This window comes from Argiope bruennichi, chromosome 2 (genome assembly GCF_947563725.1).
Source record: "Argiope bruennichi chromosome 2, qqArgBrue1.1, whole genome shotgun sequence".
Lineage (NCBI taxonomy): Eukaryota > Metazoa > Arthropoda > Arachnida > Araneae > Araneidae > Argiope > Argiope bruennichi.
The window spans coordinates 71,976,343-71,997,784 of NC_079152.1; the positions used below are offsets into that span (position 1 = coordinate 71,976,343).

General features: G+C 27.1%; 1 protein-coding gene across 1 annotated transcript; it reads left to right on the forward strand.

Moving 5' to 3' along the window:
* The first annotated feature begins 6,913 nt into the window (after window positions 1-6,913).
* LOC129989156 (astacin-like metalloprotease toxin 5) lies at window positions 6,914-18,685 on the forward strand. Its single transcript, XM_056097509.1, has 6 exons — window positions 6,914-7,017; window positions 9,666-9,736; window positions 13,805-13,886; window positions 15,662-15,776; window positions 16,982-17,157; window positions 18,397-18,685. Exons 1-6 carry the CDS (start codon window positions 6,957-6,959, stop codon window positions 18,612-18,614), a joined length of 723 nt encoding a protein of 240 aa, XP_055953484.1. The 5' UTR covers window positions 6,914-6,956; the 3' UTR covers window positions 18,615-18,685.
* The last annotated feature ends 2,757 nt before the right edge of the window (window positions 18,686-21,442 follow it).

Here is a 21,442-nt window from a genome sequence, read left to right on the forward strand (position 1 = left end):
TGTTAAAGAACACCGGGAAAAAGGAATTAGATAAAAGAATGCTAGCTTTCGCAAAAAAAACCAAAACTAAGACTTGCTCTCTTAACTATCCTTATTTATTCCCAACAGTTAAATTTCATAAAAATCCATTAAAATTCAGATTCGTAACCTGTAGCACTGGTAGTTATAATTACTATACGGGTAAACATTTCTTTAAATACTTAAAAATTATCCTGGACAAAATAAAAAATGAAGACAACTTTATTATTTCTAGTAACAAAGAAGTATTGGATTTTCTTAAAGATAACAACATTAATAAACTTAATACTTTTGATTTCGAAAATTTATACACTAATCTACCTCATGAAAAATTAATAAAAGTCTGCACTTTTATATATGACGAATATTTAAATGAAAATATCATTCCTAAAAATAACTGGCTTGAGTTATGTAATTTTAATATTACTGAAAATTACGTGTTTAATGGTATTAATTTTTATAAACAAGTCAAGGGCATTCCAATGGGGACAGCTTTCTCAAGTGCTTTAGCTAATATTTTCCTGCATTACTATGAGAAAAAAATAATTAAATATAATTTAATAAACGAGTGGAGATATATTGATGACCTACTTTTGATTAACTTCGACAATACTAATATTATTACTAATTGCTATCCAAAAGATTTAATTCTAAAAGATACAAATATAAATCAACTTGAGGCTACCTTTCTGGATTTAAAAATCGAAATTGCTAATGATAAAACAATAGTTGGTATATACGATAAAAGGGATGATTTCAACTTTAAAATAACAAAACTATGTAACTACCATTCCAATCTAAACTCTAAAATTTTCAAAAATCTAATTTTCTCACAAGTTAACAGGATCAAAAGGGTTTGCAATAATAAAAATTCTTATATTGAAGCATCAAATATCCTCCTTAAAAATTTAATTAAAAATGATTTTCCTAGAAATTACTGTAATGTCAATTTTTTAATTAAACAAGGTATGGTTTGGGATTAATCTTTTGGCTTCAATAAAAATAGAACTTTACTTGCATATTGGATCACTCAATAGATGGCGCTGGGTGCCTACCTCTGTTTACATAATTTACCGTTAACTTTTAAAAACAGGAAATCACAATCGATTGTTTAAAGTTTCCTTCACTGTTGGTATGTTCTGGCCTTTTCGTTTTTAATTTTAATTTTAATTTTAATGCTGTTTTTGTTTTTATTGTTATTGTTTTTATTGTATTTTTACTTTGTGGTTTTTTTCTAATTTGTTATTTTGTATTTTCTTTCTGTTAAAATGGTATATCTCTTGAGCATAATTTCAGGGGATTTTCGGGTCACGAGGAATCATTATTAGGCTTATGTCTGTATGTCCTCACAGAAAAAATCCCTTTATTTGAATCCCTGCCTGAGGGTGACCCTTGAAAAAGTCTTCAGGCCGGATTCTTTTTTAATATTTTTTTAATAATTTTTTTGGTTTAATTTTTATTTGATTTTTGTTTTTCCTATTAACTTGATTCTAATACTTTTGTATCAATTCATCTGTGTTTTAGAAGTAGCTGCAATTGCGCTCTCTAAATACTATGAAGTTCCTTTTTGGTTTTAGTTTAAATAGGTAATAAATTTTAGTTGCGATTTCGAAACTGTTTTGTTTCGTTTTCATTTTAGTTTCGTTTTCAAACTTTTTCTTACTTTAGATTGGTTACTTATATATATATATATATATATATATATATATATATATATATATATATATATATATATATATATATATATATATATATATATATATATATATATATATATATATCGAGAAACCAAGAAAAGCGCGATCATTTGTTCGATTTTGAAAATTTTTATTTTTTTATACCAGCTTACATCTCTATATAATTTATACGTCTGCATATTTCGTCTCAATTTTTGTGAGATATCGCAAAATAAAAGATATCCTTCAAGATGTTCATCCAGAAAGCCTTCAATTAAATATCTGGATGCTATATATATTCTGAATTTTCATCGCCCATTGATTTTGTCACTCGTATGCATACTCAACTAATAAGGACATTCTATTCTTATCACCAGTACAGAATTTAAATTATAACTTTCTTTTGTTTTGAATATATGTTTGTTTCCATATTTATTTAGCCATACTTCAAAGTGGCAAAATTAATAGGCAAAACTGGTCCAGTTGTTAAGGTTTAGAGGTGTCAATCTTTTATTTTGCGCCAATAATAAAAATCAGCATACAACGATAAAAAAATAAAACATTAATCCTAATAAACCATAATATAAAAATATTTAAAAATGAGAAAACTTTAAAATAAAATTAATCAGTGTTTACGTCTGAAGTGAAGCAATAGATATAATTGTCACAGTATTCAAAACGTTTATTAAACTCGTGCTTTAGCTTAAAATCTATTTGATAAAGAAAAATAAGTCGAATTTTCATACCATGATCATCAATTATGAACGAAAGAAATAAGGTATGATATTAATAGTAACAATGAAATCCAGTTTCAGTATATTGTTGTAAAAGATACTTTAAAAAATATTTGCAAAATTCAATGTACACAAAAGAGTTTAAAAAAATTAAATTAGTATAATAGAAAAGATAATTATTTTGTATTTAAAACCGAATTCAAAAATCATTTTTATGTAAAAATATTTTCGGATATTATCACAAAGAAGGTTAAAATTTTGTTTCATTTTTACTTAAAAGAAATTCTGATTAAAATTTCGAAAAAAAAAAAGTTCTTCCAAGCTGTTTTTTCCCACTCTCCAAAATATTTTGCGTTAAGTTTGGTAGCTCTAAGACCGACTGTCTGATCCGCAAAGCTTGAAAATACGTACTGAAATACCTTAATATAAATGGAAACAAAGATAATAACCTTTATTTGTTAGTTATAATAATTATATAATACATATTTGCTCGGTTTTTAACAAAATAAGCAAATGACAAGAACCATCTCAAGATAATTTTTGATCTCCTGAATTTTTGGGTATGTTTTAATAATCACCCCTAATTTTTGCATCTCTGGAGTTTAATGGCATTCTTAGTTATATATATATATATATATTTAAATTTTAAATTTTGATAAGCATTTAAGCCATACTATACTAGAAGCTTTCGCTATTTTCTTCATTGTACAACAATCCCTAAGATTCTATCCACATATTTATATATTAAACTAAATCATAAAAAAATCGTAACAGTACATAAAATCGGGTGCGCTTTGAAAGTTTTTTCTTCATCGCTTGATTGTGAAGTTAAATTTTATTTGCAAGTGCAACAAAGAAAAAATGAATTACTGAAAGCATGCCTTATACTAAAACCTGCTCAGCAGCAGAAAAATAAATAAATTTTTTATCAAGGAAATTAATATCTTAATTATCCAAATACGAGAAAATGTCATGAAAAATATTAATATCGTATTTTAGATCATCATTTTACTTCATAAATGAAATATATTGTTGTAAAATTTAAAATATTTTTTAAAGTACTAAAACTTGAAAAATAATTTTTTTCAAAAAGCTTGTATCATTAAAACGGCAATGTTTAAACAATTAAGATAATATAAAAACAATTTTAATTTAATATTTTCTGATATTATTAGAGAAATTGTCCAAATGTTACTTAATTTTCAATAAATTAAAATTTTAGAGACACAAAAATAAAAATGTACCAACTTTTGTATCTGTAAGTCAAATGACCTTACTTGTAGCGCGGCAGCATAGAGACACATATTCATCTTTATTATTAGTAGAGATAGTCAATATAAACTAAGTGAATATTTCCGTAAAATATTATCTAAAATTCTTTAAAAATGATAGAATAAATAAAAGGTTGACAATAAGTCACAGTCCTATATTTTCTGAAATAGTTTTGGCATTTTCTCCATTAAAATTATGATTGACAGAAATACGAATTATTTCAAATAAAGTAATATCCAATCAATAAAGCATCAAAAAACAGTGGTCAACATACATAAATAAAAGTAATATTGGTATTATTTTTTTACTATGGTTTGAAAAAAAAAATATGACATTTCTAGGCGCTTTCTTTTTTTTCTGTGAATTTTTGAGGATTTTATAGAACGTTGTCTATGAATGCTGAACATCATATATATATATATATATATATATATATATATATATATATATATATATATATATATATATATATATATATATATATATATATATATATATATATATATATATATATATATATATATATATATATATATATATATATATATATGAAAAGAGAAGATTAATAAAAAAAGATTTAGAAAGAAAATGGTATTCGTAATATTTTAGTTCTTTATTTTAACTCATCGACACTGGTATCATTCTCCATATGTTTCCTTTAATTATTAATTTTCTTAAATATATTTTTTCCCATTAAAAATTTAAAAAATTATTCAAAAATGTGGCTGAAATAATTTAATTAATTATAAGTATTTCCAAAAGAAAAAAAAACGAGTTTTATGCGTCTACATATCATTCATGTCATTACATTTTCTTTTAATTTTGCATCCAAAGAAGGAAACAAACTGAACTATTTAAAAAAATGTAAATATGTAAACGTAAAAATGAAAATATGAAAATATGTTAAAAAAATGAAAATATGTAAATATGAAAATATGTTAAAAAAATGAAAATATGTAAATATGAAAATATGTTAAAAAAATGAAAATATGTAAATATGAAAATATGTTAAAAAAATGAAAATATGTAAATATGAAAATATGTTAAAAAAATGAAAATATCTAAATATTAAAATATGTAAACGTTTCGACTAAAGTAGGGATGAAGTTAGAAAAGAAATTTGTTCTGAAATCATTTTATCTAAAATGATTTTTTCTCTGATAAAAGTTTATAAGTTTGAAATACTCTTTTATGACGACCTCTTCCTCTATTTTCGACACACCGATAGATCACTAAATGCTATTTAGGAATCAATTAATGACTCAGAACATTTCGTAAAATGTTAAATGTTTTTTTATAAGGCTGCAGATACCATGGCTAGAATTGATAAATGCCATAATTAATGCATAAATAAAATTTTTTAAAAGTTTAACTGAATAAAGTTAAAGAAGTCAGAATCATATAATAAGGTTGACGAAGTAAGATGCAATATATTTTGCTCAGTTTTTTCCCGTCCCTTTTCTTCCTGTTATACGTGCAATGAACTCCAAATAGATTTGTGGTGCGCAGCAGAGATACGTCACATTGAGAATTAATATAGTTTGTTTAAATGATTTATATGGAAAACTATTTTAGGATTATAATTATGATTTTATTAATATTTTATTGAAATCATTGTAAAATGATTTTGAAAATTAGCTTTCAATATTTCATTAAATGCTGTTAAGAAGATAAGAAAAGAAGTCAAATAAAATTTTAAAAACATTATGTTATAGTTGTTAAAGTGAAATTTTTATGAAATTAATAGTTAGTGATTAAAATTTCCCAAGACATAATCTGTTCAGACATCCGAATGTTTCAAAGATTTGGAAAAATGGCTGCGGATGAAAATTCGGGGGGGGGGGGGAGGAGAGAGAAAAAATATGTTAAATTAAGTAACTAGAAGAACTTTTATTTTCTATTTATTTACTTTTCAAAACTCATAACCTATTGTTTGTTTGTTTCTTATGGCACTTGCCACTGACAAGCCCGCTGTTACGAAGACAGCGATTTAAGCCTGAGGGGGACGTCTCTTATTTTTTATAGCAGCGCCAACTAGGGCCAAGAGTACGACTTTGCCACTCACGCATCATTCATTCGCTTGCACAACCCCTTTTTACAGGAGGGCACATTCACACATCTCACAGATAGAACAACAGAAGAACACCCATGCCCAAACCGGGACTCGAACCCGGGAAGCCCAGATCACGAGGAAGACGCGCTACCCCTATGCCAGGACGCCGGCCCTCACTCATAACCTAAGAAATGTTATGCCTAATTAGTAACTTGATGAATCTGAACAGTGATTAATTGTTAGGTCAGTCAGAAAATTCATATGAAATAAATTAGCAATGTCTTAACTTTATCCAGTGGCTGTACAAATAAGAAATTTCTAGATCTTGGAATTGTATTCATGCTTTTTTTTTCAATAAAGTGAAATTATTTGCCAGTTCAATTTTATCTATTGATGTCATCAGTTTATTTAATATTTATTCTGATAAAAATCACTGAAATGATACGTTCTACATTAAACTCAACAGCAAATCATTTCAGAAATTCAGTTTGATAATGTAAAAATCTTTTTCACATTCCTCCAAACGTATCGACTATCGATTTATATAAAAACAGAATAAATAAATATAGTGATGCAGAAATAAAGGAATACAAAAAAAATTATAAAATTTAATTGTGAATTTTTATAAAATAATAATTAATATATTCTTATTACATATCTTTCTTTTTTAATTAAGAAATGCTAACAAATAAATAGATGTGACCAATAATTACCGAGTAAACCAAAATTAATTTTAATGCTTGGTAAATACGCTAATGCTGCATGTATGAATTATTACATAGCATATCCCTACAAAATTTAGAAATCGCCCTAAATGACATTCAAAACAAAGGTAAGTTATGAATTAGAAAAAAAAAAAATTTAGAAAAATTGCATAATATGAAGAATACGACGCAGTTTGTGTAGATCTAAAAGATTGTCTCTAGGATCTCAAACATTGAAGTGTTTTGTTTTATCTAATCTTGTCTCTGCTCTTTAAAATTCATAGAATTTCTGAAATTTGAAGTTTTTTCGATAATTTGATAAATAATTCGTTTAATCTTTCTTCCAAAATATGTAAATATTCTCACGGGAGTAAACGATTAACCAGGTGCTAATCTACTACTTTAGATAATGAGCTAAAGATAAAAACTTAGCTCTATAAAAGAGCATGATCATTGCATTGAGATATCCACCCTCACGTACAGATATCAGATATTCAAGATGATGATCCTATTTCTGCTCTTCGGCCTTGCAGCTGCAGCCCCTGCTGAATTCGACGACGGTAATTGTTTTTATTAATACTGATTAACTTTCATTAAATATAGAATTTTTTCTCTTTTTTCAAAATAAATGAAGTATGATATTACTGATTTAAAAAAAAACTCTTATCATTATTGCAATTCAATGATATATGCTTATTCTCTTATTCGTAATGATTATTAAATAACTGAATGATTAAATAATAACTGAAGATAACAATTCGAGAGCATTTCCTCGGTGTATCAGTTAAATAACTGTAAATGCAATGCGATATATTTACAAAATAATATCTGCATTATAACAACATTCAATTTAATATATCAATATAATATATATAGAATAATAAAACTCTATATTTAGAATGCAAATAGTTTAATTTTATGACATTTTTTTTTCTATTTCTCTACTACCCGCTGGAATAATTTAATACTATAAAAAGGAACAAAGTCGTTCTTCTTCTGTTTTTATAAATTTGTTTAATTGGAGTAACTGAACCAACTATTTCTTTTCCTTAATCTATACACTTTTATACCAAGTTCTCTTTTCTTATCAAAATTTCTATTAAAATTAATATTTAAACATTAATAAACAAAATATGACGTGGAAGTAACCACAAGAAGATTTTCTACCACGTTGTAAGGCATTCGGATATGAAACTGACTGACCAAATAACTGCAATAGCATTGGAGGTAGGGATTGCAATTCCGGTATACCGGGATACCGAATACCGGTATTTTGAGCCATTTGTACAGTTTTGTAATACCGGTATTCACAAGTTTAAATACCGGTTTTTCGGTATTTAAATTTTCTTTTTATTATAAGTAATATAATAAAGTATGTATTTATAAGTATATATATAATATAGTATAAGTATGTATAGTAAATTTTCTTAAAATTTTTTACCCACAAACCTATCCACATTCAAAAGAATTCGGTTCACTTATCGAAGATTATGATGTCGCTACTGTCGATAGTGAAAAGGAATTGTCTCTTGAAAAAAATTAGAATTAGCGATAAATAAAAAAAACTTCAACGAACCAAAATACAATACAGAAATCAGCTATATCCAAAACCATCCGATGAGAAATCGATTTATTTGAAGATGAGGGATTTAGAGATAAATACTTAAAAAAAAATATCGCGCATTGGTAACAGTACCACCAGCTAGCGTAGATGCTGAAAGAGCGTTTTCGACAACTGGTAATTTTTACACAAAATTAGTTTTCAGGCTTAATGACACTACAATTGATGCATTAAGATCACATTTCCAAAATTTGTCATAGTACCACAGACTGAATAGTAATATTTACACTTTTTTGTGATTTAAATAAATAAGATGTTGCTTTACTTTTTTGTGATTATATACTATTATAATTTATAAGTTACAAATTTTTTTTTATATTTACACTCTGTAACAAAACTGGCAAATAAAACAAAGAAACACCAGTGTTTTTTTTTTTCTAAAATATCTAATACCGGTATTAAAACCGGTATCCCGGTATTAAGATTTAAAAAATACCGAATACCGGTATTGAAATTTTGGTCCGGTATTGCAATCCCTAATTGGAGGGTATTAAGGCTGAGACTAAAGAGCCATCACCAGCCATGGTACAACTCCTCCCATAGGGGGCATGTCCCGCCATTGGTAGAAAGTAGCCATCCACACACCATTTCTGTATCCACTAGGGTAGCAAGATCTACCATTCCGGAAGCTTTACATTCCCTTATCTGTGGTGCTCCTCAATGAGGATGTGATGTGAAGAAGTTTTCATCGATTTTAAAATTTCCTGGCTTTACTCAGTCACTTTCATATAAATTTACTATGACACACCAATGATAATTGAGTAATAAAAAAAGTATGGGATAATGGACATAATGCGATTAATTATATGCCATTTATAGATAATATGGAAATATTTATAAAGATTTAAAGAAACGAATAAGGATTTAGAATTTTTCAGTAGCGTGATTTATGAGAACCATAAAGCTATTCCAGTTCCTAATTAAAAAAAAATTTCTGTCAACAGTGAATATGGCGATTGCATTTAAAGAAAATAAGAACAGACTTCAGATTTCATCATCGTAACATTAACTCTAGATAATATGAGCAACAATGATGTGATAGATTATTATTTCTAACTCAATAAATAAAAAAAGGCATATATTTAAGGGAATATATTAAGGGAATATCATAAGGGAAAAGCATATTGTTAAAAAGAATATAGGAAAGTAAAAATAGTAGCAGATTGGCAATTTAAATAAATTTTGGGGATCTAAAATTTAATTCCGTGCATTTTAATATTATATCTCATAATAAAATAAAATAAAATAAAATTTTTAAACTTTATATTCATTCATATACATTAAAAACCAAAAAATGAAATAAGAAACAAAAAAGAAGTAAATATAAAAATAATAACGAAATATTACTAGTCAGAAGAGGGATTCTCTTGCTCATACTCAAAAAGGCGTTTTTGTTATGCATAACGGTCAACAAATTAACTATAAAATATAATCCTATATCCTCTTCCAAAAACATCGACACAAGGGACTAAGGCTCGTAAGTCTAAATTTTTTAAAAAGCATGCAAATTTATGTGCAAAATTGAATTTCATTCACAAGATATTTTTAATGGGCCAGTCTATTTTTTTAATTCTTTTGTTATTTCAGAATTCAAGCGCCTAGCTTTGCAAAATCCCGATTTATACGATGGAGACATGACCGGCATTGATGGACCCTTTGTAAGTACTTTCTTGTATACATGGAATACATGCTGCTATTTGTGTTGGTCACGCTGTGAAACAAACATAATTTTATTTATACTTCATTTTAAAGGACAATAAACAAATCTTAATGACTTCATTTGTTTTAGAAAATAAGATAAGTTTCGAAAGAATAGACACATTTAACAAATTGTATTACAATTATTGGTTTTAAAGTTTTCATTTTTTTTATGAAAGATATTCTTTATTCAAAACAGCTGCATTCAACTGCAACATTCTGTCTTTCAACAAACGTGTTAAATACATTTGCTCATGCTCTCAAGCAGAGCATGCACGAGGTAAACTATAGAACACTTCAAGAAGATCACGTCATCACAATGGGACAGAGTCAAATGTTCTTCCGTTAAGACAACTGTTTGCAATAGTCCCAATAGAGTCAAGTAATGCTTTTGAAGTAGGCGTGGACTTCCATTGCGTGCAATAGTTGGCTTAGTGTGCACGCTGATTCAGAATCCTATCTATCCGGTCTAACATGACATATGCCAAATAACGTCCATTGAAAGTGGTTTTTTTCGAAAACTTTCTTTATAAAAGAAATTCTTTGATAAAAGTTTTTCCTCTTTCTCACACATAAAACCTGTGAAGCTGAGATAAAATCGTAAATGTCTTGCATAGATTTGACGAACAACAGTTACGAAATATAGACCATTGCAATGAATTTCGTCTTTTTATTAAATCTAGAGAGGGATCTTTGGCGATTTTTTTTACACTGATAATTATTTAGCATGCAATAAATGTACAAATATTTTAAAATCGAAAATAAATTTTGTACTCCCTTGACAATGAATTATAATTGTAGACAAAGGATCACATACCAAATAACATTTATTCAAATGACTGCTTTTTATAGTCATTGTGTTTACATGCATATGACAGTTTCAAACATACAAATTTTATTCAATATTCGATACCAACCTGCATTTTAGATGTTAAACCTGAGCGCCAAATTTTATTTATCTACTTTTTTATGCTCTGTAATTACTGTATTCACTTGCATTCGGAATTGCCGTACGCACAGTTTCTCTTTGAATGTATGTCATCCAAAATTTCATGGAAGCTTCAACTTGGGAGTGAAGTCGACATAACATTTCATCCATCTAGCCCACCCATCTAGTAAACAAGAGTTATCTTGCTCGCAGATAGACAGATACACATAACTCCAAAAGTGTCGAACTCAGAGAGGTTGAAATGCATCAAAAGCTCAAATTCAAATCTTGAGAAGCACTTTCTCTTGGTGAACTTCATATGCGAGAAAATAATAATGAAAAAATCTATTGTGCTGGAGTTAAATGAATGTTTACTACCTTTCAACCATTTTACTTTTTTTACCAATTTTGTACCAATTTTTTTTGTACTTTTGTACCAAAACTTTTTGTCTTTTTTTTGTACTTTTGTACCAAAACTTTTTGTCTTTTTTTGTACTTTTGTACCAAAACTTTTTGTCTTTTTTTGTACTTTTGTACCAAAACTTTTTGTCTTTTTTTGTACTTTTGTACCAAAACTTTTTGTCTTTTTTTGTACTTTTGTACCAAAACTTTTTGTGTTTTTTAGTACTTTTGTACCAAAACTTTTTGTGTTTTTTTGTACTTTTGTACCAATTTTTTTTGTACTTTTTGTACCAATTTTATCTCAAAATTTATTTCTATTTATATTTACTACTCTATTAGTATTTTCATAAAAGTTTACGCACGTTTTAAAATTTTACTACAAGAAAAAAAATTAATAAATAAAAATATTGCATAACTTTTTAATGTATTATAATGTATATCTTAATAACAAAAACTTCAAATGATGTCGCTGCCCTGCATAAATATATTATCACTATGAAAAACCATTATCTCGCAATCGTTTGCATTCATTAGTGAATGTCAGGATTTTTATAATCGCTATTAAACATTCGCTTTAAAGAGTTAATGTTATATAAATTTTGTTTTTTATAGTAACATAAATACTTTTAAAATGAAAGAAATCAGTAATTAAAATTGCAAGCTTAATGCTTTAAAAACGTATTTAATATTTTACTGTGCACATTAAATGATTACAATAATTTGGAAATAAATGTCTAAGTAGAAACAATAAAATATGAGTTTTAATTTGTAAAAATATTCAAAGCTTTGGTAAAATAAACTAATTATATTAATCATCGTATAATAAATAGTATAGAATTCAGAGATTCTGCATTCTATACTATTTATTACAGATAGAATATATATTCAGATAGTATAGAATTCGATTGAAATTCTCACTCAACATTGATTTTTGAAGAAACATAAAAAATTTCCATCACCAAAACGTCTGTACTGAAATCCAATGTTTGTTTATAATCTCATTTATCTGTTGTTCCTGTTCTGGAATATTACTTTAAAGTTAACTGATGACTATGTTGGATTTCTATGAAATAAATGGCATATTAAATAATTTTTTGCTTCCAAATGCTTCTTCTCATTTATTTAGACTATAACACTAAGTGATTTCATGTATATCGCTATTATTTTTATCCTTTTTTAATAAGATCTGATTAAACTAGCAGATCATCAATCAGATAATTAAGTATTTGCATTTTCAATTCAAAAAAATGTTTATTGTAAAAAGAATTTAAAAATTTTGAGGCAAGCAGCATTTATAAATAATGTATCCAAAATAAATTTAAAAATATATTATTGGGATTTTAATTAAAAACGAATTCTTTAAAATGAAATATTTTATTTAATTTGTTTAATGATACAAACTGGTAAATTGTGAGGTTAATTTTATAGCATAATTATATTCTGTTGGTCATAATAAAATTCATCAGAAAGCTTCTGAAAATTATTTTATCAATGCATTTCTCTAATTGTTATTCTCAAGTGATAACTAATGGAATTATCAGAAGCCATCCTGATAATTCTTGATACGGAAGAACTATATTTATCTGATAGTTTCACTCCCCCCCCCTAAATAATCTTTTCATTATCTTTTTCATTTGGAGGCAAAACATCTGTCTTATCTTTTATTCCAAGTGACCACAACTTTACGCTAATTTTAAATGTCTGCACACAACGGAGATTGATGGAAATTTTAATTTTTAACAAATCTGTTACCATGCAACATTACATAGCTGAAATACATTACATACTTTTATCAGTTTTACATTATATATTCTTGTCAGTTTTACATAATATATTCTTGTCAGTTTTACATAATATATTCTTGTCAGTTTTACGTAGTTTATTATTGTCACTGTTACATAACGTTTTCTTGTCTGTTGTACATAGTATATTCAAAAGGCCTAAAAGGCTGATGTTCCAGGAATATTTTACTTAAATCTGCTCCGATGTCTGCTGTTTAAGGATGGGCTGATTTGATTGGTGTTCTAATATAGACATTTCAATTATTCTTCTTTGGTTTCTCTTTTTTAGAATGTCGCCATTATTTATTTATGACACAATACTCTATGCTATTTGGAATTCATTTGTAAAAGTAAAAGAAGACATGCCTTTGGAAAGTGCCATGAACATTGAAAACGTCTATATTCAATTTACTGTGCCTTTTTATCTTAAAACTATGAACTTTTTTTGCAACTAAAATAATAAACTTTTTTTAATTGACGGTTTATTCAATGTTATAAAATTAAAAAAAAAACTTTTGAGTAAAAATTTTAAAGAATAATCTTGATGATTGTTAACTTTTGGTGGCAAATTTCTCCGTTTATTGAGAATGTCTATAACATGTAATTAACATGCAGTAAAAGAAATATTGCAAAAATATTTCACGATGATTATCTAATAGGAATTGATGATTATCTAAAAATCATTTTATAAGTATACTTTGCTATTAGAATAATTTTTGCATTATTTTTATTGATAAAGTCAAGATTTGGGATATTCAATTTTTACAGGTGGACAGATTTACTATTTGACATCGATCAGAATTGTATCGATAAAAAAAGTTACATAAAATTTATAACAGAAACTTAGGTGTGCTAAAATTTTTTCTAATACGACTGTGTTTTTTTTTTAAATCAAAGCCTATATTTTTAAATTCCAGGACGCCGAGAGAAATGTTATTCCCGGAGAGAACTACAGATGGCCTGGTGGTAAAGTTCCATATGTTATTGATCAATCTCTGAGTAAGTCAATTATTTTAAACATGATAATGTTTATAAATTTGATTTTTATTTTTTTCTTTGTACTTTTGTAAATTTCATGGTTTAAAAATCGTATTAAAAATCCAATATAGTCATATACTATTGGGTAAATATTCTAAAAGCTCTCTTAGAGTAATATGAGTTCAAGAAGAAAGAGTTACCCAGAAGAGTTATTCATTTTAAATTTTAAAAAATAGTCCTTCTTCGGAATTAATTGCGCTCCAATAAATCTTTTTCTTATTTATTTTTTGAAATTCGTAATTAAAATGCAATGACCAGTCAATCACTAATGAAATCAGTCATCGTTCATGACTCAATAATATGTCTTACAATATGAAACTTCAATTCAAAAATTAATCAATTTAAGTTTCAAAATTATTTTATCATTGATATAGATCATTTGTAATATTACTTGTTACAAGTTTAATTGAAGTACCTCACATTTTGTATTATTTTGATGGTAATTTGTAAAATTTATTAAAATCAGAGGGAATCAAAACAATGATTTACAAAATGATGAAATTGTCCCGCTACTTGATTTTGAACAAGAATTTGAATTTCCTTTTTTTTATTCAGATATTATTCTGTAAACGTACGTAATTCTTTCATATATACATCCGCAATTAAATCTTAAAAAAAATGCAATTCTTGCAGAAAAAGGGTAAATCTCTAAGAATACAAAGCATAACTTTAGGTTGAATAATTGCATACAAAGAATTTCTGTATGCTGTTTTTCAATCCTGTAATTCCTTATTATATACATTTTTTATGATGAAAAATAATCATTAGGTTTTTAATTAATTCTTTTAAAAATGATTTTTTTCGGAAAAGGTTGCAGAAATCCATGCATAATAATTAATGAATAATTAAAGAGGATAATTAAATTTTAATTGAAACCAATTAATTGTCCAATTAAAATGTTTTTGCAAAAAGTGCTTCCATACGTTTTATTAAATTGGATAAATTAAAACATTCATATTTCAATTAAAATTTCTTTTCAAAAGTTTTTTGTAGTATAGTTAGAAAATATAGTTAATTAAGGATAGTTCTGTAATGAATAAATAATGGTTCTTACTAAGCCTTTGTTGTACTAATAATGGTACTAAGCCTTTATTTTTCTACAACCATATCAATTTATAGTATCAATTTAACCGAACTTTAATTACATTTTTAAGAAGATATTTTATATCTTCCTCGCCATGTTGGTGCAGAACCTAAATAAGGTTACATGTAGTTAAGTAGGTAAGGTAACATAGATAAATAAATTCTAGGAAGATAAGGCTACAATTTATTTATAGTAAGGTTTTGGATTAAAGCCCAGATTACTTTATTTTATGTCTACCTAGCTCCTATTGGCGCTTCGGTATCCTAGGTAAGGTTATAGACAATTAGGTAGTTAAGGAAGTATAGATAAATATGTTCTAGGAAGTGAAGGTTATAGGTAATTTATAGTAAAGTTTTGGATTAAAGACCAGGTCATCTTAAGTTCGAAATCCAATCCATTGAGTATGTGGATCTAGAGGGAATAATATTTGCCATCATGAGACAAACATCCTCTTCATGATGTAATAAAGAAATCAAAAGATATTTGTACTTCATTATCTGTCAACGGGTCGGAATTCTGAGTTTAGCTCTAAAGCACATCTTCGAAACAAAATGTTTTTGTAATAACATTTCATTAAACAACGAGTGATAATAAATAATTATTTTAGATAATAATTATTTTCATTAATGGCTTATGATGTTCTCTTAAACAGTTGGTTACTCACCATTCATCTTGGATGCTTTCAAGAACTACCATACCTACACATGCGTGAAATTTGTTCCAAGGACTACCGAAAAAGATTACATCAGGATTTTCTTAGGCCAAGGGTGAGTACTAAAGATTCTTTAACCTAATTTCTTTTTTTCGAAACTTTTCGGATGAACTTTCAATGAAATTAATCAATCGACTAATTAAAGTATTAATTGAATAAAAAAGTCACGACAATAAACATAAAAATATTTTCTGTTAATTAATTAATTAATTTCGAAATGCTCAATTAAATAATCACTGTGAATATGCAATGTCCTGTCAAATTCAGAATGAAATTCTTCAGCTGATAATTTGATGTCACTCATAGATGGGGAATGGATACTCATAGACTTGAATATCTTGTGAATTGAGACATCACAAGGTGCAAGTTTTGGCATTTAAATAAAATTGTTTCCATGGTGATATAAATTGCCTACTTTTATGAGTGAAGTGGTGAAAAATGCTAGTGATGCAACGCATATAATTCTACTAGGCAAAAATTAATAACAAAATTGTTTTACAGTTATATCAGTTGAAATAGTTATCGTATTGCTGTAAAGGTGCAAAACTTTTACATTGTTATTTAAAAAAGCAAACTTTCAATGTAATTTAAAATCATGATTTTACGTCGGTTCAAAAATTTAGAATTATATTATAAATTTTTTATCTCTTTTGGAATATAACTTTCTGAATTTCTGTGTTTTTAATCAATTATAGCCAATAAAATATCCAAGAAATAATATCGATATACATGGATTTCTGAATGCATGCATTTAATATTTTTCAATCTTTGCATACGCTTTTTTTATTTTCTATTTTGCATTACGTTATTTTACTCAATATAAATTCATATGCCTTTTTTCTCAAAAAGCAATTTATTTTGCCAAACCCTTAAAAAAAATGAGAATTTGCTAGAACTATATTCTTAAGAAAAGACTGATTAGATTGTTCAAGCCAATCATGTCATTGCAGGTTGGTTTTATTTAACATTTTCTTTTTTAAAATTACTTTTATGAGGTGTGGAATTTTGAAAGTGGTTTGCTGGATTACATGTTTACTTTTTCATCTGAGAATCGTAAATATTTCCAGAATATATTGAATATTTACACAATACTTTAACGGGGTCAGTAAAATCTGTAGAATTTTCTTTGAATGAATGGAATTGTTTAAAGAAATCAGGGAAGGATGAAAATTTATATTCTGAAGAATAATGAAATCAGTCAAATTATAATTTTCTCCATTAGCAACATAAGAAATAATGATAAAATTTGTTCACTTCCAGATGCTACTCCAACGTTGGAAGGACAGGTGGTCAGCAGATGGTATCTCTTGGCAATGGATGTCTGTACGTGGGCACAGCCATCCATGAACTTGGTCACGCTTTAGGATTCTACCACGAACAGAACAGATCAGACAGAGATGACCATCTAATCATCTACATTGAAAACGTCCAAAAAGGTTTGTATCATGTTCAGATGCAAGTTTTGTTTCTATTTGTTTAGTGAGATTATGGAGAGTGAATTAATTTTGTAAAACAAGAAATAATTTTGAAAAAATAATATTTAATAAAAATTAATAAAAATGAAATATTTTTTTTATCCAAATTATGAATTTAAATAATTTTCCTCTTTGCATCTACATGACTGATATTTTTATTGAAAAAAAAAATTACCTGTTATATATATATATATATATATATATATAAATTTAACAACGGAAGCTGTAAAATATCGGTGAAAGGAAAAATACTGAGCTTCTAAATGTCTGTCAGAAACTTGATGTTTTGGAATACGTAATCCCACTGCTTTAATCAAATATTTTAGGGTTACACTCCTTTACAGCTAGTGTGGGTGCAGAAATTCTCTTTATTAGTCCCGCAGATGCATTAAAAGAGAAGGCAAGAGTGAAGAACTAAGAGCAATGTGAAAAGGTTCTTTGTGTTTTCATTGATTGTAATTAAATCTTTGAACTCTCTATTAACATTCCAAAACTGTATTTATATAGCATTCTGCATTGCACTTTGCAGTTTCCGTTTAAGTCCCCCCCCCCCTATTTTTGAGGGGAAAAGTCAATACATTGACTTTGAATTAACTCGAAAGAAAGATGTGTAAAATTCTATGGAGATGGAGATAATATTTATAAACGTTTTTTCTTTACTTTTCGTGTGGGATAGAAGAAAGGGAAATAATATCAGCCGAAAATAATTTTAATTTAGATTTGGAATCAAAGCAACTTTGAGTAAAATAGCTTTCCAATTCTTATTATTTAAAGAAGATTTAAAAGTTTCATCAGTTAATGTTGTTTGATAACTAACTTCCTAAACATTTGGTATATTTATAAATATATCAATATTTTTTTACATACTTTGAAAGAATCATTTTACAAAGAGAACAACATTTTGTGCTAGAAGTGTTATTTAAACAACATTTAATACAGTAATCTTCTTACGACTTTCCTAAAATGTCATTTCATCCAAACCTGAAAAAATATAAATAAATAAATTAGATTTATTTTAAAATTTCAACCTTTCTTGCTAAATGAACGAGTTTTAGATTGAAAGTTTCAATTCAAATAGAAATGGAAATTTCAAGTCAATACAACCAACTCACTCTGAAGAACTAGATTTTTTAAACTACTGATAGTTTTTCAGCCAAATACTGACAATGAATGTTTACATTTAACTCTTGATACTTTTAGGTATGGAATTCAACTTCGCCAAATTGGCTCCAACACAGAACCTCTTGTTAACACCTTTCGATTACGACTCCATTATGATCTATGGCAACGACGCCTTCTCCAAGGATGGTTCTAACACAATGGTCGCCAAGAACGGTCAGAAGTTGTATAATCCTTATGATAAGCAAAGTCTGACTAAGTCAGATGCTGAGAGAGTGAAGAAAATGTACAACTGCTAAAACTTCTGTACTGTCCTTTTTAATGTATATCAGGTTTCAGTTTTAATAAATGAAGATGAATGAGGTAACAACATAGCATATTTTTCCAATATATTTACACAGAAAACTACCATTTTCATCAAAAAATTTATTTATAGGATTTTCAGGAACAATCATAGCTTTATATCCTATAAAAAACATTTTCTAAACTATATGTATATATTTATATATCTATGTGTAAAAAGTGAAATAAAAAAGTGCAAAGATACAGATGAAGGATATTTGACATTTGATTCTTATACCAAATTTTACATTTCCCCCAAAATTTTGAACAACATTCGGCAAATTTGGATACAAATTTGAAATGAATAAAAAAATATTAATATATACAATTTTTTAAGTAATAAAATTCCAACAGACTTTTAAAAGGTGTTTAAGTGTTGATATTTTCAGTTTAACGAGCATATATTATAATTTAAATTAATAATACATATTTTACTTGCCCGTTATAAGCTTTTTTGTTAAAATTGTTGATATAATAATAATAAAAATATAAACAGGTTGAAAGTAATATTTCTTAAAATGTCCCATGTGACATTTGTTTTATCTCTTCGCTTTAGGAGCACAATGGACTTGTGAGAAGATCTAACAGGAAGGATTTAAGTTAAGAAACTGAACCTTAAAAATATCTAATGTACGTTCAGGTGACTATAGTCATGGAAAAATTCTTAAAAATGTGTCAGAACTTTTTTTTTTTCCAGGCGAAATATAGTAACTCGATGTGGCATGGACTAAACAACTTGTAAATCCCCTGCAAATATGTGCCATCCTCCTTCTCTAGATATCCGTAATTGCGAAAGGTTTGGCAATGCTGAATTTAAAGCATGAACTAATCTCTCCATTATATCCCATAAATAGTTGAAATAATAAAATGATCGAGGGGATTTATTTCGGTTCGCTGTTACCAACTGAAATCGAGGCTCATCTCACCAAGCCAGGTTTTCCAGGTGAAGTGTGGCAAACGATGACGTGCTGTTAGTAAAGGCACTCGAGTCAGTCTTTTGCTATCACATCATATTAAAGCCATATTTCGCCGCCCTATCCTAACGGATATGTCCGTCGTACGTCCTACATTGATTCTAGCGGTTATTTCATACAATATTGTTATTTCACGTGACAATTCCACGCACGCGTTACTAATTTCAGTCATTAAGTGCAGAATCTCGATCTTTATGTTTCCAATGGTGGAAAGTTATGCTTGAAATTCGGTATTCGAGGCCTACTTTTGACACTGTGAATCTCGTAATGTTGAATAATTCCCCAGCAATTTCCGAAATGGAATGTCCCGTGCATCTAGCTCAAATTACGATTTCGCATTCAAAGTCTGTTATTAATCGTCGCATAGTCATAATCACGTCAGAAACCTTTCCATGTGAATCATTTGAATACAAATGAAAGCCTTGCCAATGTACTGCCCCTTTATACATTTTATTCGAAACGCATCTACTATCTGTATATTTGCATGCTGCTGTTCTATGATTTTTGTCATCTCAGTTGGTACCTGAAAACTTCCTGCGGAAGCCAAAATTTTGTCTCGGTGGTAATGGAACATTTGAAGCAAATCAAGAATCATCAACGAAATCTGATTAGAATTCAAAGTTTTGAAGTCCGTTCCAAAATCTTCCAAGTTTATTTAAAGCTTGAGCCAGTATTGTTGAACAAAGTAAAATTATACTAAACTTGTCTTTCTTCTTGCAGATAAGGGATAGAAATAACATTAGAAAAGAGTTTTTAAAACTTTAGAAAGAAAATGTTTTATTGAATTTAGGATAATTTTAAATTAATTTTAATTGAAAAATTTATATTAAAGATGAAACATCCTTTTATTTGAAAGGAGATTATTACATAAAAAGTAATTCTAATCAATCTCCTAAAACTGTTAAACGTTTAAAAGAAGAAGGGATTATTTATGCCTTATAAATCTTATTTGCCATTTTATAACAAAGTAAATCAAATTATGAGATTTTTTTCCATACACAAAGAACAATAAAAAAAAATGTATTTTCTTAATAGTAATGAAATTTTGTGAATTTTTAATGCCATTTCTGGCGAAAATATCACATATGTATTTTAAAAGAAAAAAAATTAAAAATAATTTCTTGCATGGATTTCTTTTATCATTCTTTATTTTTCAATCAAATCAATCAGTAACAATTCAAAATCATCAATCCCTAATTTTCCAAATATTATTATACTCAGCATTCAAAATATTTAGAACTTACAAAAACTTTTTAAATTTTAATCTTATTTATGTATGTTTGATTTCTATTATTTTTTTTAAAGTTATGATTTATTTGATATGCCATGGTATATTAAAATATGCTTTTACAAGCAGATGGAAAAGTTTAAAACTGTTTTCACTAAAAAATTTTTCATATTTACAGAATTTTGCGGATAACACATACTATAGCCTCAATGATATTAACATTTTACTACCTTTGTTTTTATTGAATATATATTTTATAATTTAAAAATTAATAAGAACAAATGTTTTTGTTTTAAAATTAAAGTTTTATAGTCTTTCCATTTAGACAAATTGACTTCGTCTTTACAATGAATTTTTATTCTCTTTTTATTTCTGTCGCTATAAAAAGAAAGTAAGGACTTTTATATAATAAATTATTTTAAATATATTTTGAAAATTATATATAGTTTTTTATGAGTTTATATTTGAAAAGTATAAGAAATACGTGTTTATAAACAATTAGAAATAACGGAATATAGAATAGACTATTAGAAAGTAGTAGGATATTTTATAATGTATTATTTAATGCAGCTAAGGAATAAAA

What these genes read in the sequence shown, in the direction of transcription:
- LOC129989156 (XM_056097509.1), top strand. Translation starts at nt 6,957, where the DNA reads ATGATGATCCTATTTCTGCTCTTCGGCCTTGCAGCTGCAGCCCCTGCT. An exon ending in CCGGCATTGATGGACCCTTT is followed by an intron (nt 9,737 to 13,804) that starts GTAAGTACTTTC and finishes TTTAAATTCCAG; the next exon opens with GACGCCGAGAGAAATGTTAT. An exon ending in AGGATTTTCTTAGGCCAAGG is followed by an intron (nt 15,777 to 16,981) that starts GTGAGTACTAAA and finishes GTTCACTTCCAG; the next exon opens with ATGCTACTCCAACGTTGGAA.